Here is a 26,754-nt window from a genome sequence, read left to right as displayed (position 1 = left end):
CCTCTGTCCCTCTTTCCTCATTTGTCCCTCTTTCAGGACTTTGTCCCTCTTTCTATGTAAATATATGTATTTCCAGCGGTTCTGGAGGTGTGTTTAGCTTCTAAGGGTACAATGGTTAATTTGCATATATTCAGCAGTGGTGCTCTGGGAGACATCTCGAGCTCACTCCAACCTGAATTATCGCAAATTCTTTCTGTTTTAGGAAAGCAAATTTTTGTTTTTCTCTACTAAAAAATGTGTTTGATTGACTCCAAACTTTATTCCCATCCTTTAAATTGATATATTTCTAATTTTCAAATGTTAATATGAAGGAAAATGAACCGGAATAGAGAGGACCAGCGTTGTCTGAATTATAAAACAACATATTTTTCTTATGAAATCTTTATGGAATCTTTATGAAATCTTTATCTTTATCTTTTACATAGTTATTTGGGTTGAAAAAATACATCCATCCATCGAGTGACTAGGGGTGTGTCTGGGGCGTGATTAGTGGTGAGGCAGGGGCGTGGCTTAAAGTGAACCAGAGACAAAGCACCCTTCTGTATTTTACCATATATATCAGTGGGAACATTAGAGAAAACACCTGCTCTGCTTTTTGTTTCATTCTCAGCTGTGATAAGAATCCCCGACTGAGCATCAGTCTGGCTTTGCCGGGAATGATTATAGCTGAGTCAGTATAGCAGAGCCACAAGGGGGCAGGCTTGGGCTTAAAAAGACACCAGAGAAGACAGACTCATTCAGTAGCAAAGCTAGACTGAATGTTCAGTCATTCTTATCAGAGGCGATAACAGACAGATTAAACAGAGAACAATGAAACAAAGAGCAGATTAGGTGTTTACTGTCATGTTCCCACTGATTTATAAGGTAAAATACAAGAGGGTGCTTCGTCTCTGGTTCTCTTTAAGTGTCCCTCTTTCTCATCTCAAAAAGTTGGGAGGAATGAATAAAATGCTTTGTAAGCCACCAGCAAGCAAGGAAATACTCCGAATAATTGCAAAGTGCTGAAAAGTTATTTTAAAGAGAAGATGAAAAATGATCTCCGCTGAGAAAACTTAGGAGAATAAGTGGATTGGATCGGCCCACTTTCAAGACACAAGGAAAATCTAAGGGCCCATTCACCCTCCAAAGTGACAAAGCTACCATATTGTGCTGGTGATTTTACTGCGATTTGCGAGGTAAATTCACTGTACACTCTGGCGATTGCCGACGATCGCGATCAGCGATCTTATAAGCACTGTATTGCGATCGCTCTGGAATCATCAAATCTTGCAATTGCCGTTAATCGCAAATCGCGGCAGTGGCCATCGCGGCAGTGAGATCACTGCCATATGGTTACAATTGCGCTAGCGATGTAAAAAACGCTGGCGCTTCGGCAATTAGCGGGAATCATCCGCTAATCGCCTTAGTGTGAATGGGCCCTAAGGCTAGGGTCACAGTGGTGCATTGCGGTGTAACAGCTGCTCTGAAATGCAGCTTGCGTATAGCAAGGTTCACAGTGCGGGGTGCGTTGCGGTACAACGATACTGCATGCAGTGGGTTACCACAAAACCCGTGTGTAACGACTACAGTGAAGCATACTTTTCATTGGCTGTATGCTTCACTGTATGCGATGGAACATACGGATAATGTGTGGCGAAGCTTTCCCCATCTGTTGTGTTGCGTTCCTGCTGCTACAAGGAGTGCAGCGCAACGATCACTGTAAACGTCATCTAAAACTTTTCTTTTCATACATTTTTTGGCATTTAGTTTGGATTCACATTCTTGGTGTCCTCCCAATTCCCTCCATGGTTCTGCTGTAAAGTCCGCAACTCAGATGGGTTGTGGGCTACTGTGCATGCGTGGTCCTGGCTGTGTGCCTCCTTGGTTCTTCTGTAGTCAGGAGCATTCTGCGCATGCACAGTTACAAGTCTTAACTAACTGTGCATGCGCAGAACGCTCCCGAGCCACGGCTATGAGTGGGAATCAAGGAGGGCACTCGGCCGGGGAAAGCCCATGTACATTAGTCCGTGCTGGTCATGGACTTTAACGGGTGTGACAACTGAACAATAGAGGGGACTTGGAGGACACCAAATGACACCGGGCAGAGGCGGCCTTGGGGGGGGGGGGGGGGGGAAGTGGGGCGGTCGCCGCAGGCCCCGCACCTGAACAGGGCCTCACAGACATGCCCACTGCGCTTGCACTGAGAGCCCCGTTCCTTCTGGTCAGCTCATGCTCAGGTGCTAACCCAGCGGCGCACGTGTCCTTGATTGCATGCCCACGGACGAGAGCGCTCTGTGCATTGCCATTATGATTTATGTCATGCGCATAGCATTCCCGGCCATGGGCGTGCAAATTACCACCGACCCAGCACCGACCACGGCGAGTCTGCAACAATCAACCTCTCACAGGACTCAGGAGTGTCATATTTTGGAATTTGCTAAACAGGTAAAGATTCTACAATACCACCAACAGAATCAGAGTCAGCCAGCAAAGTCAGGCCAACAGACAACACATATCACCCTGTCCCCGGGTGGTGGTGCAGGATAGGCATGGGGAGCTCCCCATTCAGCCAAGCACCCATCCCCAGCCAGTCTGGTACACACCCCTAGCTTCCGAGCCAGTCTGGTACACACCCCTAGCTCCCCAGCCAGTCTGGTACACACCCCTAGCTCCCCAGCCAGTCTGGTACACACCCCTAGCTCCCCAGCCAGTCTGGTACACACCCCTAGCTCCCCAGCAAGCCTGTATCTATCCATAGCTCCCCAGCCAGCCTGTATCTATCCTTAGCTCCCCAGCCAGCCTCTACCTATCCTTAGCTACCCAGCCAGCCTCTACCTATCCTTAGCTTCCCAGCCAGCCTCTACCTATCCTTAGCTCCCCAGCCAGCCTCTACCTATCCTTAGCTCCCTAGCCAGTCTCTACCTATCCTTAGCTCCCCAGCCAGCCTCTATCTATCCTTAGCTCCCCAGCCAGCCTCTATCTATCCTTAGCTCCCCAGCCAGCCTCTACTTATCCTTAGCTCCCCAGCCAGTCTCTACCTATCCTTAGCTCCCCAGCCAGTCTCTACCTATCCTTAGCTCCCCAGCCAGCCTCTACCTATCCTTAGCTCCCCAGCCAGTCTCTACCTATCCTTAGTTCCCCAGCCAGTCTCTACCTATCCTTAGCTCCCCAGCCGCCAGTCTCTACCTATCTTTAGCTCCCCAGCCAGGCTCTACCAATCCTTAGCTTCCCAGCCAGGCTCTACCTATCCTTAGCTCCCCAGCCAGGCTCTACCTATCCTTAGCTCCCCAGCCAGCCTCTACCTATCCTTACCTCCCCAGCCAGCCTCTACCTATCCTTAGCCCCCCAGCCAGCCTAGCACCCATCCCTAGCCAGTCTGGTACACACCCCTAGCTCCCCAGCCAGCCTCTACCTATCCCCAGCTCCCCAGCCAGCCTGGCACACATCCGTAGAGCACCAGCTAGCCTAGTACCATTTCCAGTTTATTGGTTAGCTTAGTGGCCTTTAACAAACCTAATGGTTTTTAAGGCGTACTGCATTAGAAGTGGACAAGCCTGTGAGCATGGTGGTATAGTAGATGGTCTACATGTATGGCTCTAGGCCCCGCATACGACACTTGCCCCAGGCCTTACATACTCTAAGGCCACCTCTGCACCGGGGCTGGAAGAACCCCCAGGAAATTTTTTTTGTTTCCAGTTTACTTTGAATGTGAAAGGGGCCTCACATGGTGCTCCAGCCCAGAGCTGGATCATCCACAAGGCAAACCTAGGCAGCTGCCTAGGGCCTGGAGACAGTCTAGGGGCCTGGTGGAAGCTAGCCCCCACCAAATCTCACAAAAAAATCCAGGTAGTCATCTGCTACTTTGCCTAGGTCCACATTTCTTCTTAATCCAATTCTGCTCCAGCCTCCAATAATTTTAACTAGCAGGAAGTTTTTAAATGCCAAATTATGTTAGTATAAAGGGATTATATTGTGTTTTTTCTTTCTCTGCAAATTATCTCTGCTAAGCAGCAGCATTTAAAGTGATAGTACATGCCTGTTGATGGACAGTGGTACGGATGTACTCATTACAGGAGATTTAGAGGATTTCATATTCCGGGCTTTTGTTGTGCCTGTAGAGAGAGGATTAGTAACCGCACAATGGCTGCTGGGTGTGTCAGGCTGCTGATTATTGCAGGTTATTAGAGATGGTGAATCAGGACCATCTCACAGCCTCTGTTAGGAGCCATGCTAAGCCCCATACACACACTTAACAGCGGTCTTTTATGCCTAGTACACACCATACAATTTTCTGTTAGATTTCACCATACAATTTTCTGTTAAGGTAGCCATACACTGGTCGATTTGCCATCAGATCAAGCAACAGATCGATCCCTCTGTGATCGAATCTGATCAGAGAGGGATCGTATGGCTGCCTTTACTGCAAACAGATTGTGAATCGATTTCACTATGAAACCGATTCACCATCTGTGGAGCTGCCGCTGTCGCTGCCCCCCGCATACATTACCTGATCCGGCCGGCGCGAGTCCCCCGGTCTCCGCTGTCTCTTCTCCGCTCTGGGCTCCAGCTTTACTTTACTTCCTGCTGGGGGAAGTTTAAACAGTAGAGGGCACTCAACTGTTTAAACTTCCTGCCGGGACAGGAAGACGTGAAGCCTGCTAGAGCCCAGCGCGTAATAGAGGCATCGGAGACCAGGGGACTCGCGCCGGTGGAAAAGGTAATGTATTGCCACTTGCGTCAGTCGTCGGACATTCAAATGCTGCTATCGACACACTCCAGACCCCGCCGGCGATTGAGCGAAATCTTCCGCATGGACAGATCAACGGGAACAATCGATTTCAGACGGGAATTGATCGTTTGGTCAGCGTTTGTGCAACGATTTCACAGCAGATTCGATCGAAAAAAATCGTTAACTGTATGGGCCCCTTTAAGGTAGCTATACACTGGTCGATTTGCCATCAGATTCGACCAACAGATAGATCCCTCTCTGATCGAATCTTTACTGCAAACAGATTGTGAACCGATTTCAGCCTGAAACCGTTCACAATCTGTTGTGGTGGTGGTGGTGCTGCCGCCGCTCCCCCGCCCGCATGCCCACATACATTACCTGCTCTGCCAGCGCGACTCCAGTCCCCAGGTCTCCGCTATCTTCTCCGCTCTGGTCTCCAGGTCCAGCATGCTTTACTTCTTCCTGCCCGGCAGGAAGTTTAAACAGTAGAGCGCCCTCTACTGTTTAAACTTCCTGCCGGGCAGGAAAAACTGAAGCATGCCGGAGACCAGCCCGGACACGGAGCAGCGGTGACCGGGGGTAGTCGTGCCAGCGGAGCAGGTAATGTATGCGTCTCTATTGCGTCGGTCGTCGGGTACTCGAACGCCGCTAGCGACGCGCTCCCTACCCGCGGGCGATCGACGGTAATTTTCCACACGAAATGGATCGAAATTCAGCGTGTAGCGCGAATGATTGGCAGCAGATTCAATTCCAGTGATCGAATCTGCTGTCGAAACGGCGGCAAATCGGGCCAGTGTATGGCCAGCTTTAGATTTTTCTGTTAGATTTCCTGTTAGATTATTTTCTGTAGAGACTGGTCATTATCTCTGGTGCATTGTCTTCTGGTTATCTCCTGCTGAGTAGAACAATGCCTAATTGCTCGGCAGATAGATGTTTAGATAGATAATTTCCAACATGTTGGAAATTATCTGGCAGGTAAATTTAATGCCTAGTACACACCATACAATTTTCTGTTACCGGTCGATTTTTCTGTTAGATTTTCAGTAAGATTTTCTGTTAGATTATTTTCTGTAAAGTACTGGTAGAGACTGGTCATTATCTCTGGTGCATTGTCTTTTGGTTATCTCCTGCTGAGTAGAGCAATGTTTAAAGGGGAACTGAAGTAAGAGGTATAAGGAGGCTGCCATATTTATTTCCTTTTAATCAATACCAGTTGCCTGGCAGCCATGCATGTTTTGCATGCAAGTAAAATGAGCTTTGCCATTAGGGCCCGTTTCCACTGGAGCGGAAACCGCTCCGAATCCGCAGAGTTTCCTCGCAGGCAAATCGCGCGGGGAAACTCTGCCATAGGAAACTATGGCGCCGCCGGCCGAATTGCTTACCCTAGCGATTCGGTCGACACTAGCCACAGATTTTGCGCAGGAGGCTGCAAATCCCACAGCCGTGCATGGCACAGCTTCTGGGATTCGCCTACGATCCCACACACCCAGAAGTGCCACCGCGCGTCTCACTGACGCATGCGGCATCAAGTGGAAACGGGCCCTTAAACCAGACAATGTATAGTGCTGCATCAAAGAAATTCTCTTTCTCAAGCAGTAGCAGTTTCATTTTAAAGGACAACTGAAGTGAGAGACATATGGAGGCTGCCATATTTATTTCCTTTTAAAGAGACTCTGAAGCGAGAATAAATCTCGCTTCAGAGCTCATAGTTAGCAGGGGCATTGTGTGCACCTGCTAAAACGCCGCTATCCCGCGGCTAAACGGGGGTCCCTTCACCCCCAAGTCCCCCCTTGCAAAATTCACGACCAACTTGGTCGTGATTTTGCTCCTCCTGGAGGCAGGGCTAACGGCTGCAGCCCTGCCTCTCAGCGCCGTCTATCAGACGCACATCGCCGCCTCTCCCCCGCCCCTCTCAGTGAAGGAAGACTGAGAGGGGCGGGGGAGAGGTGGAGATACGCGTCTGACAGACGCGCGTGGGGCAGGGCTGCGGCGGTTAGCCCTGCCCCAATGCGGAAGCGCTCCCCCGCTGTACGGAGAGAATTTGGGGGTGAAGGGGCCCCCGTTAAGCCGCGGGATAGCGGCGGCTTGCTATCTATGAGGTCTGAAGCGAGATTTATTCTCGCTTCAGACTCTCTTTAAACAATACCAGTTGCCTGGCAGCCCTGCTGGTCTATTTGGTTGCTCTAGTCACACCTGAAACAAGCATGCAGCTAATCTATTTTTGTCAAATCTGACAATAATGTCAGAAACACCTGATCTGCTGCATGCTTGTTCAGGGTCGAAGGTTTTAGAGGCAGAAGACCAGCAAGGCTGCTTAAAAGGAAATACAGGCAGAAATAAACGCAGCCTCCATATCCATCTTTGAAGCTTCCCCCTGTGATGATTTTGTGGTAAGGTGCCACTAGCTAATGTGTTGAAAAAGAAATCCTATGCTGCCACCTTTTGGAAATTTTGAGGTATTACAATTCTGTAACACTACACAAAAAGATCACATTTATGGAAAATTATAATTACAGTCATGAAAAAGGGAAAGTCTTTTTTTTTCTTTAAATTTTAATTATTTTTTTTTAATGGGAATAAGATCACACAACATGCAGTGATGCAAGCAGAATAAACATGACAAGTGGGCAAAACAGTGGCTCAATGAAAAGAAAAAGCATATCATACAGAGTATTGGTAACCCGTTACTCCAAGAAAGCTAAGCATTGTAATTCAAAAGCTATGGCAGAAGTTCCCAAGAAGGGCCGGATTTCTAGAAAGGCCGCAAAGGTCCTGGCCTTGGGTGGCTGCAGGGCCAGTTTAAGGGGCCCTGTGGCCCTTGTGCAAACTTCAGCGTTGCCCCCCCCCATAACCCCTCTGCTCCTCGGGGCCCTGCAAGTATATTAGCAGCAATAATTACCTAACTCCCGGCGGGTGAGCGGGCAGGCAGCAGCTGCACTAGGAGACACGCTGTCTCCCTCCTTCTTTATGACCCATCGCGTCATGTGTAAACACACGCCAGGTCATAGAGTGGGAGGGAGTGCAGCCGCTGCCCGCCCGCTCACCCGCCGGGAGTAAGGTAATTATGGCTGCTAATATACTTGTAGCAGGGCCCCGGGGAGCAGTGCGAGAGGGGGGGGTTGGGAAGAATATATAGGAGGGTCGGCGCTGCTGGGGCCTCAGCAGAGGTCGGGGCCCCGGGGCACATGCCCCCCTTGCCTCTATGGTAGCCCTGGGCGGCAGGACATGGAAGAGGGGTTATAACAAATGGAAGAGGAGGCTATGCATGAAATGGGAGGGGGACTGCTGCACATGAATTTAATACCTGTAAAGGGGCCCATACACCTAACGATTTTCACGCCGATATACAGCAGATTCGATCACTGTGATCGGCTGTGAAATCGTTGCGCAAATGCTGACAGAATGATCGATTTCCGCCCGAAATCAATTGTTCCCATCGATTCTCATTGATCCGTCCGTGCGGAAGATTTCGCTCGATCGCCGGCGGGTCGGGAGTGTGTCGATAGCGGCGTTCGAATGCCCGATGACCGACGCTAGCTGCAATACATTACCTGCTCTGCCGGCACGTGTCCCCGCTCTCTCCGCTGTCTTCTTCTCCGCACTGGGCTCCTCCAGCTTCACTGAACTTCCTGTCCTGGCAGGAAGTTTAAACAGTAGAGCGCCCTCTACTGTTTAAACTTCCTCGGCAGGAAGTGCAGTGAAGCTGGAGGAGCCCAGCGCGGAGAAGTGACCGCGGTGAGAGCGGGGACACGCGCCGGCCGGGTCAGGTAATGTATGGGGGGGGGGGGGGCGCGGCTACAGCAGCAGCTTCACAGATTGTGATCAGTTTCATGCTGAAATCGATTCACAATCTGTTTGCAGTAAAGGTGGCCATACGATCCCTCTCTGATCAGATTCGATCAGAGAGGGATCTATCTGTTGGTCGAATCTGATGGCAAATCGACCAGTGTATGGCCACCTTTAGAGGTAGCTGTAGCTGCACATTAAATGTGAGTTGGGCTGCTGCGCATGAAAGAAGAACAATAAGAAAGTTGGCCTATGGGCAGAACAAAGCTATACCTTTCTGAATGGGGCAATCCAGTGGGATTGCTACCTGATTAAAACCCACCTCCCATAGATGGATTGAGCTGTAATGGGGCCCAAGGCAAGGTAGCAGATTTTGTGCCCCCTTGTGGTCCTTTTGGTAGGCTGAAGTGAAGAGAGGTCAAAGAAGATGGTAGGTGGGCCCGTTGACACCCACCAGGGCCGGCGCTACCATTAAGGCAAAGGATGCAGCTGCCCCAGGGCCCCAGAGCTTGTAGGGGCCCCCAGTGGCTACAAGAGGAAAAAAAAATTTCAAATCGGCCTTATAGTTTTTGAGAAAATCGATTTTAAAGTTTTAAAGGAAAAAAAAACACAATTAAAAACCTGCCGACTTTAATGGTTAATAGCAAATCCACCTTAAATGCTAGAAACCCTAAATTTGCAGGATATGTTAAGGAGATCATTAGGAATAAGAGGAAAAAACAATTTTTCAAAAAGACCTTATAGTTTTTGAGAAAATCGATTTTAAAGTTTAGAAGGAAAAAAGTATAGTTTTAAATGCGGTAAATGTAACTTTTAGTAGCAAACCTAACGGTAGTGTAATTTTACATGTATCAAAAGAAAGCGCAATCAATTTTCTGACGGGGTTTCCAGGGGGTCCATACGCAGCCGCAGCGCTTTGGCCAGGGATCGCTATACAGCCGCAATATGGCTGTATGAAGATTCCTGGCATTTTTTCCTATTTTCCCCAATTTTTTTTTTTTATGTTTAGAGTGTGGGAATTTAAAAAAAAAAAATTCCCCTCCTGAAACTTTTTAACCCCTTGTCACCCATGCAGGCTGGGATAGCCAGAATGTGGAGCTCTGACCGAATGGGACTTCACACCCTGACTATACCAGCTGCAAAAAAGGTCCCCTAATGCCGATTTTTGTTCCGGGGTATATGTTGGGGGGGCCCCCCAGGTTTATTTTGCCCTAGGGCCCCATTGTTGCTTAAACCGGCCCTGACACCCACTAGGCCCCCAAGCACCAACCTAGGTTTCCTCCGGGATGACCCTGCTCTGACTCATCCCAAAATTTTTGAATACTCTGCAATGTAGTCTGTCAGCATCAGGGGAATTACAACAGAAGCAGAAACTTGGAGATGATGGAAACATATTAGGGCTGGTGCACACCAAGTGTTTTTGGTAACGTTTTCAAAACTGCTGCCGCTTGGCTAATGTATCTCATTGGGATGATGCACACCAGCGGTTTGAGGTTTTTAGCAAACTGCAAACGTGGCTCCTGCTGCACTTTTGCGGTTTGCAGAAGCGTTTCTGCCTCAATGTAAAGTATAGGAAAAGCTCTGAAAACCGCCAGATCAGAGCGGTTTTCCAGGCACTTTTGTTACAGAAGCTGTTCAGTAACAGCTGCTTTACTGTAACAATATATGAAATCTGCTACACAAAAATGCTCCAAACGCTAGGCATGTTTAGAAAACCTCTCTAAACATGCCTAGAATCGCTCTGAAAATCTGCTTCAAAAATCTCTGGCGTTTTGCAGATCTGCCAGAAGTTTTTTTGTGTGTACTGGGCCTTAGAGAGCTTTTTAGCCTGCACATAATCATCTTTACTACTGGCAGACATGGAAAAAAGAAAAAAAAACAGCAACAACTGCCATTATTTACAGTATAACCACACCCGGTAACAATGCGATTGGCTAAAAGGTTGTTTTTTTTTCTTCTTTAGAGATATAAATATGCACAGAGGGAGCTACTGGTTGCTTGGCAGTTGGACATTATTTCCCACAATGCCACAAGGTTCACAAACAGTAAGCTGGCAGGACCATAGTCATGACATCACACTGTGGGAGGGGTTTCACCACATGCTGTTGCTTATATTTGCGGTCTGTGAACCGCGTTGCATTGTGGGAAATAACAGCTGTTGCCAGCTGCCAAGCAAGCAATATTTTCCTCTCTGCATATTACAGTAAACAAACACTCCATACAGATCACATGGCAGAACTAATGATGTCACCACCAGTGATACATGTCAGAATGTAAATCAGGGTGAGGAAAGATTTTACAATGGGCAAAAACTGAATAGATATAGGCTATCATTCATAAAGCATTTCCGCATGCGGAAATGCTTAAAACAGCTGACTTTACCGACCACTCAGCATAGTCAGCATTCATAAAGGCTCTTTCCGCATGGAAAAAATGACACTACCGAGCAGAGTGATAAATCACCGCCTTGTGCGGTGATTATCGGAACAAATGTAGCAAAATGTTCATTCATGAAGATCACCGCAAGCGGTGTGAGGTCGGGAAGTTCCGCTCCCTCTGATGTGGCGATACCAATGCAAGTGAATGGAGACACACAGACCTCCCAGGCAGCTGCAGCAGAGCGGAACACGGAGAAATGTATCAACTCGGCAGCTTCCGTGTCTCCGCAAGCCTACCGCCAGCCTACCGCCAGCCTAGTTCGGGGAATCTGCGCACTGCTTCCGCACATGGATACTTTTTTATGAATGCCCACCCAGAAGCAGTGGCGTAGCTAAGGAGTTGTGGGCCCCGATGCAAGTTTTACAATGGGGCCCCCCAAGCACTCTATATATAGCAATTGATACAGCGCACCAAAACCTGCCAATGGCAACTACAGTGTCAGAGGTGCAAGAAGGGGATGGGGAACAGTTTGTTAATGATTACTACTATTCAAAGTATCTATAGAAGGGATTTTTACAAGCACCGGACCAATAGACAGCTTATACTATAGTTGAGGGAGGGCCCTTCGGGGCCCCTCTGGCCCAAGGGCTCCGATGCGGTCGCTACCTCTGCAACCCCTATTGCTACGCCCCTGCCCAGAAGTCTAAAAATCCGCCAGCTGTGTTTTCCCGCACAGATTCTTTTTACCGACAAGCTGTTCATGAATGATAGCCATTATCTATAAATGAAAAAAAAGCAATTTTATTCATTGTTATTTTCATTACAGTTCCTATACAGGGCAGGATCCAGAGGCTTCCCTCTCCCGAGGTGAGTGGTATACCGCATGGAGACAATCCGGGTTCAAGGTGGACACACATGATACAATAAAATGTTCGATTTTTCCAACAAAAAGGTTCGGTTGTATAGAAAAATGTAATGTTTTATTTCTTCTTCAGACATGTACTATAAGATGTGTAAGATAGATTGCAGATTTCTCGATTAAGGCTGCTTTCACAGTAAGACGTTACAGGCGCATGTTAGAGCAGCCTGTAACGCACCCCCACCGCACAGCAATGAAAAATCAATGGGCTGTTCACAGTGCCCACGTTGTGTTACATTGTAACGCAGCACGTCAGGTTAAAATGCTGCATGCAGTACGTCAGGGGTCGAGTGGTGCGTGGACGCGGGTGAACGGCGTCCACTTACTGTTTCCCTGGGGTGGACGCCGTTCACCCTGCCATGTTCGGAGGGGAGCAGCGCAGTGGAAAGAGAGCTGTGAGCAGCGGTGGAGAAGGGGGGCCATTTCCCCCCCCCCTCCCCTCACCTTAGGTGCTCTCTTTCCCTCGCTCTCCCCTCCTGAAGTAAAGTGCGCGCAGCCGGCAGCGGGCGGGACTTACCTCTCCTCGTTCCGGCGTCGGATCTGCGTGCAGCTGCTCTGGTCTGTATCAGACCAGACTTGCGGCACGCACATCCGGAGTTCCGACGACGAGGAGAGGTAAGTCCCGCCCGCTGCCGGCTGCGTGCACATTACTTCAGGAGGGGAGAGCGAGGAAAGGAGAGCACCCTAAGGTGCTGCTCACAGCTCTCCTTCCACAGCGCTGCTCCCCTCCTGCTGGGGGACACCTATTCTGGGCACATATACCCCTGGCTACATATACTGGGCACATATACCCCTGGCTACATATGGGCACATATACCCCTGGCTACATATGGGCACATATACCCCTGCCTACATATACTGGGCATATATACCCCTGGCTACATATACTGGGCATATATACCCCTGGCTACATATACTGGGCACATATACCCCCTGGCTGCATATACTGGGCATATATACCCCTGGCTACATATACTGGGCATATATACCCCTGGCTACATATACTGGGCATTTATACCCCTGGCTACATATACTGGGCATATATACCCCTGGCTACATATACTGGGCATATATACCCCTGGCTACATATACTGGGCATATATACCCCTGGCTACATATACTGGGCATATATACCCCTGGCTACATATACTGGGCATATATACCCCCTGACTACATATACTGGGCATATATACCCCTGGCTACATATACTGGGCACATATACCCCCCTGACTACATATAGTGGGCACGTATACCCCTGGCTACATATACTGGGCACGTATACCCCTGGCTACATATACTGGGCACGTATACCCCTGGATACATATACTGGGCACGTATACCCCTGGCTACATATACTAGGGATATATACCCCTCGCTACATATACTAGGCACATATACCTCTGGCTACATATACTGGGGACTACTATACTCATGGCTACTTATACTGCGGACACCTATAGACCTGGCTACCTATGCTGGGGGTACCTATTTTGGGGGAACTGCTGTCAGATTATCTGCTGTTATGTATTTTGGGGAACAGCTGCCAGATTGTGTGTATGTTAGAGGAACAGCTGCTGCCAGATTACGTGTATTTTGGGGAACAGCTGCCAGATTATGTGTATGTTAGGGGAACGACTGCTGCCAGATTATGCGTATTTTGGGGAACTGCTGCCAGATTGTGTATGTTTGGGGGACCACTGCTGCCAGATTATATGTATTTTGGGTGTTACGTGTATTTTGGGTGATCCGCTGCCAGGTTTCGCGTATTTTGGGGAACTGCTTCCAAATTATGTGTATGTTGGGGGAACTGCTGCTGCCACACTGTCTATTTTGGGGGAACCACTTCCATATTATCTGTATTTTGGAGGAACTTCTACCAGATTATGTGTATGTGTCTTTTTGGTGAAATGCTGTCAGATTACATCTATTTTGGGGGGATACACTACGGCAGAGCTCAAACTTCCCTGGCAGACCTTTTACATCACTGCTAAGGTCATGTATATTTGGCCCCACCCATGACCACGCCCACATTATGCTTGACCACGCCCATTTTTCGGCGCGCCGGTTTTCCGGGTGAGTCCACTCACTTCTTTTTCCAGGACTAGACCCCTGCAGTACGTTATAAGCGGCTAAGCCGCGTTAGACTGTTTGCACATGCTCAGTAGTGTTGGAGGAGGAGGTCTCCCCTCCTCCTCCTCGGCCAGACACATGGCTAATTAATATTCACTGCACGGTGTGACGTGCAGTGTTTACTTCCTGGAGCGGCCGCTCTGTGCGGCGATTGGCCAGCGGGACCACGTGATGCCGCATGCGTCCAAGAGTACGCATCGCGGCATCACAGACGCCAGAGTGAGCTGCACAACGCTGCTCAGTCTGACGTCCACATCCAACAACACCAGGCGTTGCGTTAGGGGCACGTTATGCAACCATAACGTCCCCTAAAATTGAACGTCCTGGTGTGAAAGCAGCCTTAGGGTAGGTACACAGTGAGAGTTGCATTGCATTCCCTGTAACAGCGGGAACGCAATGCAACGTAATGGGAAAGCAGCGGGGCACGTTATCTGAGCATTGCATTGCATACAGTGAAGCATACAGTCAACAAAAAGTATGCTTCACTGTACTGTTAACGTTATGCAGTAAATGCCCCGCACTCAACGTCAAAACCAGTGATGCTCGTAATCAGCTAATTACGGTTATGCAAATTTTTGTGTACATTTTCACAATTACGCCTATACGTAATTACGATTTGTACATTTAATAGATTTTGCAGCCATTCGTAATTTTGCATAATTTTCATGTAATTTCATGCTGACTTTAGCAGTGAATAGCAAAGCCCCCATACATGCTATTGACATAAAAAGTGCTACATAACAGTGGGTACAAGTCAAAAAAAGAATTTTCCAAAAAGACATTGGCCTCAATTCACTAAGATCATGCTGGAGATAATAAGGCAAGAGAAAACTTACCTCCACACAGTGAGAGAGTTATCTTAACTCTTCATTCCTTAAGTTACCTCCTCTGTAGTTAATTTACCTCCTCTGTAGTTAATTTACCTCCTCTGTAGTTATTTTCACATGCAGTTAATTAACAGCCTGTCTTTAACTCTGGAGTTATTTTAAGGATTGAAGAGTTAACTTAAAGACAGAACAGTTAACATTAGGTTTGCCTGAGGTAAAATGTTTCCTGAATACTACATGCCTTATCACCATGGTACCAACTCTAGAAGAGTTATTAAAGACAGGAGATAAGCTTAGTGAATTGAGGCCATTGTAGTTTTTGAGAAAATCAATTTTAAAAATGCAAAGAAAAAATGTTGTTTAAACTCAGAAAAATGACAGTTAAAATACCATTTTTTCTTTGCATTTTTAAAATCGATTTTTCTCAAAAAGCTCTTTTTGAAAAATTGTTTTTTTTTGTACCCGCTATTCTCCGTAACATATGTAGCAATTTTAGGAGCAATAGCATGTTTGGCTGCTTTCCTATTAACCACTAAATTCGGCACAAAGTTATGCGAAATTTCATAAACATTACATGAAATTATGAAATTATGAGGAGGGCTTTTTGGTTCCTTTTATCCCCCTATACATTCCTAGTAGTTTGGGTCACCCTGAGCTGCTTGGTTACTCTGTTGTACTCGACCAAGCCCTATTTCATACAGCCTTATCAATCCCTGCCATGTACTGATGAGGACCAAAAGTCCGAAACAGGCTGTCTACATGTGGGTTTGGTATGGCTGTGTAAAACTTAAAGGGACTCCGAGCAGTGTAGAAACTATGGAAAGATGCATATCATTTTAAAGCTCTCTTTCTCCTCTTTCCAATGATATATAAACCGCTGCCCTACACTTTTTAGTTTTCGCTATTTTCGCGATTGAAATTGCTGCGGCCGCGATTTCAATCGCGAAAATAAAGAAAACTAAAAGGCGTAGAGCGACGATTTAGGTGTCGCCAGAAAGAGGAGAAATAGAGCTTTAAAATGATATCCATCTTTCCATAGTTACTTGTATTACACAGGACGACACTTTCCCCAGAGTCAGCAGCTCCATTCAGCAGAAAAAGTCGGCCTGTGTAATACGATGTAACTATGGAAAGATGGATATCATTTTAAAGCTCTCTTTCTCCTCTTTCTGGCAACACCTAAATCGTCGCCCTACGCCTTTTAGTTTTCTTTATTTTCGCGATTGAAATCGCGGCCGTGGCAATTTCAATCACGAAAATAGCGAAAACTAAAAGGTGTAGGGTGGTGGTTTATATATCATTGGAAAGAGGAGAAAGAGAGCTTTAAAATGATATGCATCTTTCCATAGTTTCTGCACTGCTCGGAGTCCCTTTAAAGCTATAGGCTTGCTATATACCAGCGGTTCTGGATGCTTGCTTGTCTTAACAAGGGCGGAAAGGGATAATTTGCATATTTAGTAGTAGTGCATTGTGGGTAACCACAAATGTTCATTTATAACTGAATTATTGCAAATTTCCTTCTGGTTTAAGAAGGCAATTACACCAACCTTTACTTTTTTAGTAGGAGGGCTTTTTGGTTCCTTTCATCCCCCTATACATTCCTAGTAGTTTGGGTCACCCTGAGCTGCTTGGTTACTATGAAATTATGAAATATTACATTCCAAATGAATTACAATTTTCTCTGAAATTTCACATTGCGATGCATAATTGCGAATTTCGATGCAAAATTTTGCATATGTGAAATTTCGGCCCACGATTGCTCAAAACGCACTGCAATGGCCGCACTGCGCACATCACATTGTTTTTTATTGCAATGCAACTTTTTGCGTTACAATGTGGTTGTTACGACGCACTGCAATAGCCCACTTTGAACCTAGCCTTAGAAACCTAAGCAATTTTTCAGAGTTTTTAATTATTTTTGAACGCACGTGTGTGGTACATTGGTCAGATTTTTTGAACATTACAATCAATCAGCGAAATCAATCGTAATTGTCGAATTAAAAAATTGTATGTTGTGTGTGCACCTTAATAGATTGACTGTCGAGGTTTATGTATCTGTGGGGTCTGGTCAGTTACAGTCACAGCATTCATTCACAGATTAGTTGCCATTATGGGGTCGCTGGGGTTAGGAGGGGGTTCTTCCTTGTGACACAAAGTTGTGTTTTCAGCTGTTGTTTTATCTACTTTTGGGTTTATAGGTTGTTCTTACTGGCTCTTTGAATTCCTTGCTGTGATTATTGATGTTATACATCCATGTAGCAAACTTCTGTTTATTCTGCAGCCACCCAGCCCTGTGATGCCAGAGCTTGGTCCCTAGAATTGGTACTACTGCTTGTCGCCATTTATAGTAAGACTGAAGCAATTTTGTTTTTTATAAAAAGATTAAGATACTTACCTAAGAAGAAGGAAGGCTCTGGATCAGGGCCAGTTTTTGCAGCCTGAAAGAGAACCTGAGATGGGGTTCTGACAATGCAATCCACATACAGAGGCTGGGTCTGCCTATACTGCCCAGCCTCTGTTGATATTTCAATCCCCCCTAAGCCCCCCCTGCGCTCTGCTATCCCCCATAAAACACAGCCGCGCTGTCGACACACAGCGTGTCGCAGCGGGCTGTGTTTATCTCTGTACTGTCAGTCTGCCCCTCCCCCAGCCTCCTGCATAGCTCCGGTCCCCACCCGCATCCCTTCCCTCCCCGCTGATTGGAGGGAAGGGACGTGGGCAGGCCCGGAGCTATGCAGGAGATGGGGGGAGCACGTAGAGTGACAGTACAGATGTAAACACAGCCCGCACAGCGCGGCTGTGATTTATGGGGGATTGCAGAGCGCAGGGGGAATTTAGGGGGGATTGAAATAGCAACAGAGGCTGGGCAGTATAGTCAGACCCAGCCTCTGTACGTGGATTGCATTGTCAGAACCCCACCTCGGGTTCTCTTTAAGCCATACCTCCCAACTTTTGGAGACAGGAAAAAGGGACACTAAGACACGCCTCTACCACACCTTTTACCACGCTCCAATTTTTTCAAAAACACGCCCCTCCCCCATACAGTTTTCCCCTCCATCCTATGCAGAGATTGGCGCATGGAGTGATGTTGGGGAAGTTACTTAAAGTGAACCAGAGACGAAGCACCCTCATGTATTTTACCATAGAAATCAGTGGGAACATTAGAGAAAACACCTACCCTGCTCTCTGTTCCATCCTCACTGCTAAAAGTGTCTGTTATCTAGCTGAGATAAGAATCCCGGACTGAGCATTGAGTTTGGCTTTGCTATAATGACTCAGCTATAATGATTCCTGAGCAAAGCCAGCAGGGGGCAGGCTTGGACTTGAAGACAGCAAAGAACACAGTCTCAGCTATAATTATTCTGTAGCAAAGCCAGACCGACTGCTTAGTCGGGATTCTTATCTTAGAGGTGATAACAGGCAAATTAAACAGAGAACAATGTAACAAAGAGCAGATTAGGTGTTTACTGTCATGTTCCCACTGATTTATAAGGTAAAATACATGAGGTTGCTTCATCTCTGGTTCTCTTTAAAGAATAATCACAGCACACATATGTATTAAAGGATAAAAATTTGAGTAAATAGCTCTACATGAAGAGTTATGAATATATTAAATAAGAAACTATAGATTGAAATGTGCAAAATATTAAATTCTTTCTGGCAAAAACTTTACAAATCATAAATGTTAACACAGCGCCTACAAGTGCATAACGCTAGTCCCAGGACTGTAAATGCATAAAATCACACAACTATCCCTAAGTAAAGATCTTGTGCCTCGATATGGGTCATTAATAAGAGCAATAGCACAGAGGAATGCAACCAATATGATTGATCCATACAGGATTTCTGGCACTTCACAAGCATATTAAAAGATAAGCTACCCACCTCACTATTCAGATGCTCTGTAACCAGATAGAGGGTAGAGATCCCTTTCTCTCACTCTCTATCAACTTCAAAGACATTCCTGGCTGAGTTTTATGTTGTTGTGCTGCTGATGAAGTTCAGCGTGAGGCAAAGCTGCAGAGTGTGATGTGATGCATGTATTTTAGTGTTCTCTGCAAAGACTCTGTTCAGTGAAACAGTTAACTGAAAACACTCTCCTACTCTGTGAAGAGGTTGGGACATTTGACCTGTGCCCCGTGATGCCGTGACAGAGGCTGCAAAATGTTAGTGCCACAGAGAAACCGTGACACTTGGCCGGTCTGCCTGAAGCAAATATTGTGAGGACACCCCTCCCCCACATTCCTGCACACATTCGAAAGTCAAAAATTACCCCACATATGACACCCAGCAATCACCCCAAATATAAATGTCAACAATTGCCCCCACGTATCATCACTGATGTCAGTAAGCATTAGAGATGGCCCGAACAGTTCGAAATTCCGCCCGACTTTAGCATCGATTTTCTCAAAAACTATAAGGTCTTTTTGAAAACTTTTTTTTGCATCTTGGTGTTTCTAGGACTTACGGGGGCTTTGCTATTAACAACTAAAGTCGGCGGATTTTTACTGTAATGTAAAATGCAGGAAATAGGCAGATGCAGATTTTCTGCATTTTACATTACAATAAAAATCATCTGACTTTAGTGGTTAATAGCAAAGCCCCCTTAAGGCCTAGAAACACCAAGTTTTCAGGGTTTTTAAAACCGAATCTTGTGAACAAGATGCAAAAATAGGTTTTCAAAAAGACCTTATAGTTTTTGAGAAAATCGATGTTAAAGTCGGGTGGAATTTCCGCAATTTCCGGCGGAAATTTCCGCGATTTCCGGCAGAAATCCGCCTACAGCACTTGCATTACCGATTTCCGCACTCCGATGCGGAAATGCAATTTCCGATCGGAATTTTGGAAATTGCATTTCCGCGGAATCCGAATGTGCATCCCTAGTTAGGAGGTCTGTTAGCTTGCTCCTTGCTGATATTTGTTGCTCCCCAAAAAAGCTCTTTTGAGAGCTAATGTTACATAGTTACATAGTTATTTGGGTTGAAAAAAGACATACGTCCATCGAGTTCAACCAGAGAACAAAGTACAACTCCAGCCTGCTCCCTCACATATCCCTGTTGATCCAGAGGAAGGCGAAAAAACCCTTACAAGGCATGGTCCAATTAGCCCCAAAAGGGAAAAAAATTCCTTCCTAACTCCAGATGGCAATCAGATAAAATCCCTGGATCAACATCATTAGGCATAACCTAGTAATTGTAGCCATGGATGTCTTTCAACGCAAGGAAAGCATCTAAGCCCCCTTTAAATGCAGGTATAGACTTCCTGTGGCAATGCATTCCACATCTTAATCACTCTTACTGTAAAGAACCCTTTCCTAAATTAATGGCTAAAACGTTTTTCCTCCATGCGCAGATCATGTCCTCTAGTCCTTTGAGAAGGCCTAGGGACAAAAACCTCATCCGCCAAGCTTTTATATTGCCCTCTGATGTATTTATACATGTTAATTAGATCCCCTCTAAGGCGTCTTTTCTCTATACTAAATAAACCCAGTTTATCTAACCTTTCTTGGTAAGTGAGACCTTCCATCCCACGTATCAATTTTGTAGCTCGTCTCTGCACCTGCTCTAAAACTGCAATATCTTTCCTGTAATGTGGTGCCCACAACTGAATTCCATATTCCAGATGTGGCCTTACTAGAGAGTTAAACGGGGCAATATTATGCTAGCATCTCGAGTTTTTATTTCCCATTTAATGCATCCCAAAATGTTGTTAGCTTTAGCTGCAGCGGCTTGGCATTGAGTACGATTATTTAACTTGTTGTAGATGAGTACGCCTAAGACCCTCTCCAAGTTTGATGTCCCCAACTGTATCCCATTTATTTTGTATGGTGCTAGACCATTGGTACAACCAAAATGCATGACTTTACATTTTTCAACATTGAATTTCATCTGCCATGTATGTGCCCATATAGCCATCCTATCCAGATCCTGTTGCAATATGACACTATCTTCTTGAGAGTTGATGATTCTGCACAATTTTGTATCATCTGCAAAAATAACAACATTGCTTACTACTGCATGTACTAGCTCACTAATAAATAAATTAAAGAGCACTGGACCCAGTACAGACCCCTGTGGGACTCCACTGCTAACAGTCACCCATTTTGAGTATGATCCATTGACCACAACTCTTTGTTTTCTGTCCATTAGCCAGTTCCCTATCCATGCACACAGACTCTTCCCTAGTCCTTGCATCCTCAACTTTTGCACCAGACTTATGTGGGGAATAGAGTTGGGCCGAACGGTTCGCCGGCGAACGTAGGTGGTTCGCGTGCGGGTACCGCACGCGAACCTTTTGCGGAAGAAGTTCGGTTCGCCCCATAATGCACTGAGGGTCAACTTTGACCCTCTACATCACAGTCAGCAGGCCCAGTGTAGCCAATTAGGCTACACTAGCCCCTGGAGCCCCACCCCCCCCTTATATAAGGCAGGCAGCGGCGGCCATTACGGCCACTCGTGTGCCTGCATTAGTGAGAGTAGGGCGAGCTGCTGCAGTCTCTCATATAGGGAAAGATTAGTTAGGCTTAACTTCTTCCTGGCTGCATACCTGTTCTGTTCAGTGAGCCCTCAGCCCACTGCATACCTGTACTGTGATCCTGCCACTGCATACCTGTTCAGTGATCCTGCCACTGCATACCTGTTCTGTTCAGTGAGCCCTCAGCCCACTGCATACCTGTACTGTGATCCTGCCACTCCATACCTGTTCAGTGATCCTGCCACTGCATACCTGTTCTGTTCAGTGAGCCCTCAGCCCACTGCATACCTGTACTGTGATCCTGCCACTCCATACCTGTTCAGTGATCCTGCCACTGCATACCTGTTCAGTGATCCTGCCACTGCATACCTGTTCTGTGAACCCGCCACTGTATACCTGTTCTGTTCAGTGGACCCGCCACTGTATACCTGTTCTGTGAACCCGCCACTGTATACCTGTTCTGTTCAGTGGACCCGCCACTGTATACCTGTTCTGTTCAGTGGACCCGCCACTGTATACCTGTTCTGTTCAGTGGACCCGCCACTGTATACCTGTTCAGTGAACCCGCCACTGCATACCTGTTGTGTTCAGTGAACCTGCCACTGCATACCTGTTCTGTGAACCCGCCACTGTATACCTGTTCTGTTCAGTGGACCCGCCACTGTATACCTGTTCAGTGAACCCGCCACTGTATACCTGTTCTGTTCAGTGGACCCGCCACTGTATACCTGTTTAGTGAACACGCCACTGCATACCTATTGTGTTCAGTGATCCTGCCACTGCATACCTGTTCTGTGAACCCGCCACTGTATACCTGTTCTGTTCAGTGGACCCGCCACTGTATACCTGTTCTGTGAACCCGCCACTGTATACCTGTTCTGTTCAGTGGACCCGCCACTGTATACCTGTTCTGTTCAGTGGACCCGCCACTGTACACCTGTTCTGTTCAGTGGACCCGCCACTGTATACCTGTTTAGTGAACACGCCACTGCATACCTATTGTGTTCAGTGATCCTGCCACTGCATACCTGTTCTGTGAACCCGCCACTGTATACCTGTTCTGTTCAGTGGACCCGCCACTGTATACCTGTTCTGTGAACCCGCCACTGTATACCTGTTCTGTTCAGTGGACCCGCCACTGTATACCTGTTTAGTGAACACGCCACTGCATACCTATTGAGTTTGGTGTGTCAGTGTGAAGCAGTACCTTAATTACACTACCTGATTGATGTATACACATGCAAGATGTTTTAAAGCACTTTAGGCCTGTCATTTAGCATTCAATGTGATTTCTGCCCTTAAAACGCTGCTTTGCGTCAAATCCAGATTTTTCCCGGGGACTTTTGGCGTGTATCCCACTCCGCCATGCCCCCCTCCAGGTGTTAGACCCCTTGAAACATCTTTTCCATCACTTTTGTGGCCAGCATAATTATTTTTTTTTTCAAAGTTCGCATCCCCATTGAAGTCTATTGCGGTTCGCGAACTTTAACGCGAACCGAACGTTCCGCGAAAGTTCGCGAACCCGGTTCGCGAACCTAAAATCGGAGGTTCGGCCCAACTCTAGTGGGGAACAGTGTCGAAGGCCTTTGCAAAGTCCAAGTATATCACATCTACAGCATTCCCAATATCCACATTAGCGTTCACTACCTCATAAAAGCAGAGCATGTTAGTCAAACAGGACCTGTCTTTAGTAAACCCATGTTGATGCTGAGAAATAAGATTATTTTCTACTATGAAGTCATGTATAGTATCTCTTAGTAACCGCTCAAATAGTTTGCATTCAACTGATGTTAAGCTTCCCGGTTTATAATTTCCTGGATCTGATTTTTTGCCTTTCTTAAATAATGGGAAAACGTGGGCTGTACGCCAATCCACTGTGACTCTGCCAGTTGAAAGAGAGTCACAAAAGATAAAATAAAAGGGTTTATCTTTAACTGAACTTAATTCCCTTAGGACCCGAGGATGCATGCTATCCGGGCCAGGTGCCTTGTCTATTTTTAATTTAATTAGTCTTGCCTTCACGTCTTCCTGCATTAAGTATTTAATATTACAATTGGAGGATTGAGACTCTTCTTACATAGTTACATAGTTACAATGTTCTTGTGATATGTTTTTTTCTTTGTGTGGCCCACTGCCACTGCATATACAGCCCTGTCTGTCACAGCTGGCCCTTGCAAATTGTTATATTGTGCCAGGACCAGCACATTCAGTGCATACCTTTTCACTGCACCTGTGTGACTCCACATTGCATTATACCACCAGCAGTCACTGCATACCTTTCACTGCATCTGTGTAAAAGCACGCTGTTTTATACACCAGTCAGTGCATACCTTTTCACTGCAACTGTGTGACTGCACATTGTATTATAGTACCAGTCACTGCATACCTTTCACTGCATCTGTGTGACAGCACGCTGTTTTATATACCAGCAGTCAGTACATACCTTTTCACAACACCTATGTGACTGCACATTGCATTATACCACCAGCAGTCACTGCATACCTTTCACTGCACCTGTGTGACTGCACATTGTATTATATCAGTCAGTGCATACCTTTCACTTGAATGGAGGGCAGACTTGCCCTCCATAATAGATTCTCGTTATAGGATTTCAAGTGTATTTGTCTCATTTACAGCAGGCCCTCGAAAGAGTCCTCCTGTATTGCTATTTTTCATCACTACCTCCCTGAGTCGGGACTTGCATGCCGTGCTTGCTGCCTTCCTTGGATGTGTAGTGGTAGCCATTTCTCAGGCTCCCACTTCGGACCGGAATCGGACCCTGAATGATTCCCTTAACCTTTCACTGCATCTGTGTGACTGCACATTGTTTTATACCAGTCATTGCATACCTTTCACTGCATCTGTGTGACTGCACACTATATTATACCAGCGGTTCCTGCTCCTCTGCCCACAGCAGCCCGGTGTCCATTAAGGAAATCTTTGAACGGAAGAAGCCAATGTCTGCCAGTCACCCCATTGCCTGGTGTCTGACAACTGGCTTAGAGGAACTGTTAGCTCGCCAGCTGTTACCATACCAGCTGGTGGGCTCTGAGGCCTTGTGAAAATTTGTGGCGATTGGGACACCACAGTGGAAGATACCAGGCCACAATTATTTTTCTAAAAAGACGATACTCAAACTGTACCGTGATGTGAAAGGCAAGTGGTGTCATCTCTGGCTCACAGCTTTGGGACAAGGGTCCATCTGACCACAGATGCCTGGTGTGCAAAACATGGTCAGGGCAGGTACATTACTTATACAGCACATTGGGTCCTTCCTTGGATGTGTGGTGGCCATTTCTCAGGTTCCCACTCCGGACCGGAAGCAAACCCTGATTCCCGGCCCGTTACTCGTGGTCACCATGGTACTGAGAAAGTACCATGGAAACTTTATCACACAGTTGAATAAATGGCAGAATGGTGAAGGGGCTTCCGTATCACAATGAAGCAATGGCTACGGCTATATGAGTGTGTTGGGGAACACACCCAAGATAATAAGGTCGTTACTTCATTGTGGACAGACCTAATTCGATCAGCTGGACAGTCACTGTTGTTCTGTCATTGAGCTACCTCAGCCCGAGCATATGGGTTTGAAAACCGCCATCGCCTGCACTCTCTCGCCATCGTGCGCACCAGTCCAGCATGGCCATCACTAAACAAACAGCTGTTTGCAGTGTGTTACACAGTGAGTTTGGTCTGTTAGTGTGAAGCAGTACTCTAATTACATTACCTGATTGATGTATACACATGCAAGATGTTTTAAAGCACTTTATGCCTCCAATTTAGCATGCAATGTGATTTCTGCCCTTAAAACCCTGCTGTGCGTCAAATCCGTAATTTTCCCTGGGACTTTTGGCGTGTATCCCTCTCCGCCATGCCTCCCTCCAGGTGTTAGACCCCTTGAAACATCTTTTCCATCACTTTTGTGGCCAGAACTAGTGTTTGTTGTTTTTAAAGTTCGCCTGCCCATTGAAGTCTATTGCGGTTCGCGCGAACGCAAACATTTTCGGAAGTTCGCGTTCGAGGTTCGCAAACCTAAAATCGGAGGTTCGAGCCATCTCTGGTGGGCATTATGGATGCAAAAAACACCCCAATGTGCTGCTTATCATTCCCCCAACCAAAATCCCCCAGTCACCGAACCTACCGAACCTGGCCATCATTGGTGTTCAGTGTGCAGTGATAAGTGAAAATGCCAATACTCTTTTCGGATTCATTTTTGCAAAAATAATGTTAAATTTGATTTTTCGAGTGAAAATGCCATCGAAAATAAGCGGTTTTGCACTTTTCGTGAATTTTTGTGGTAAATTATCTTTTTTTTTTGCGTTACATTTGTGGTAATGATATCTTTTTTATACCTTTTGGTGGTAAAAATCTAATATTCACAGTTTTGTGAAACTGCAAAAATGCAAGCTGTTTTCATGAAAATGTTCTCGAAATCGAAAATAGCATTTTCGATACAAAAATGACTTAGGCAGAAGCGCTCCTGCTCAGGATCCCATAGAGCATTTCCGGTGCTCTCTGTGTCCCCTCATTCCACTGATGTCCCCCATTAAAGTTATCTGAACAGGTCAGTTAAAGGACAACTGACCTAAGAAGGACTTGCTATATTTATTTCCTTTTAAGCAATACCAGTTGCCTGGCTGTCCTGCTGATCTTTCATGCAGCAGTAGTGTCTGAATCACCCACCTAAAACAAGCACGCGGCAAATGTAGTCAAACTTAAAAGTCCAACATCTAATCTACATGCTTGTTCAGTGGCTATGGCTAAAGTATTAGTGGCAGAGGATCAGCAGGACAGCCATACAAAAATTACAGCCATAAAATATTTCCTGGCAGAATACAACTACTGGCAGGGGAGAGATAGAAAAAGATCAATAATTTATGTATTTTAACCCTTGGACTCTTAATAGACTGCCATTGAGCAGAGACAATAAAACTTTCACTTTACTTTATAAATGTGTAAATATAAAATAAAACCGTAGGATATCTAAAAAAAAAGTCATTTTTAGGAGTAGAAGGACAGATGTAATTATTTATTTCATCAATTTATTATTACCTCGTGTTCACTTTAAATTGCATCACAGAAAACAGGAGAAAAAATCCCCCAAAAAGCAACCCCCTCCCCCCCCCCCCCCCATCCTTTTTCTTTGCTAATATTCAGCTCAGGAAGACGAGAGAACCCACCCAGTTGGTGTCAGACTGGCAGGATTATATGTACCATGCCATGGATTGAGCATGATGCTGTCATACAGAAGAAACAAAAACAGATTTGTCTAATTCCAGAGGATTAATGTGAAACATCCCCAATCCTTCTGCACAATACGGCGGCAAATATTGTGTGTTTACAATGAGGATCATGTCCTGCTCTCGCTCTCAGCACATCGCCTCTCCTGTGGTCACTTAATGCGATTACAATTATCCTGACTCCGCCCTTGTAAATAAAAAATTATCTGTGTCTTCAGAGTAAGATTAATTCATATCAAATCCAACTATTTACAATGAGGCCATTTCCAAAACCAGCATAATGACTAACTT

General features: G+C 46.2%; 1 protein-coding gene across 1 annotated transcript in view; it reads left to right on the top strand.

Moving 5' to 3' along the window:
* LOC137504429 (calpain-8-like) overlaps nucleotides 1-26,754 on the top strand; it is a 128,404-nt gene that overhangs the window by 11,535 nt on the left and 90,115 nt on the right. The window contains exon 2 of the mRNA XM_068232840.1: nucleotides 11,700-11,740. Coding sequence (XP_068088941.1) covers nucleotides 11,700-11,740 — 41 coding nt within the window. The remainder of the gene's footprint in view (nucleotides 1-11,699; nucleotides 11,741-26,754) is intronic.

This window comes from Hyperolius riggenbachi, chromosome 4, assembly GCF_040937935.1.
Source record: "Hyperolius riggenbachi isolate aHypRig1 chromosome 4, aHypRig1.pri, whole genome shotgun sequence".
Taxonomy (NCBI): Eukaryota; Metazoa; Chordata; class Amphibia; order Anura; family Hyperoliidae; genus Hyperolius; species Hyperolius riggenbachi.
This window is presented reverse-complemented; position numbering and strand designations above follow the sequence as displayed.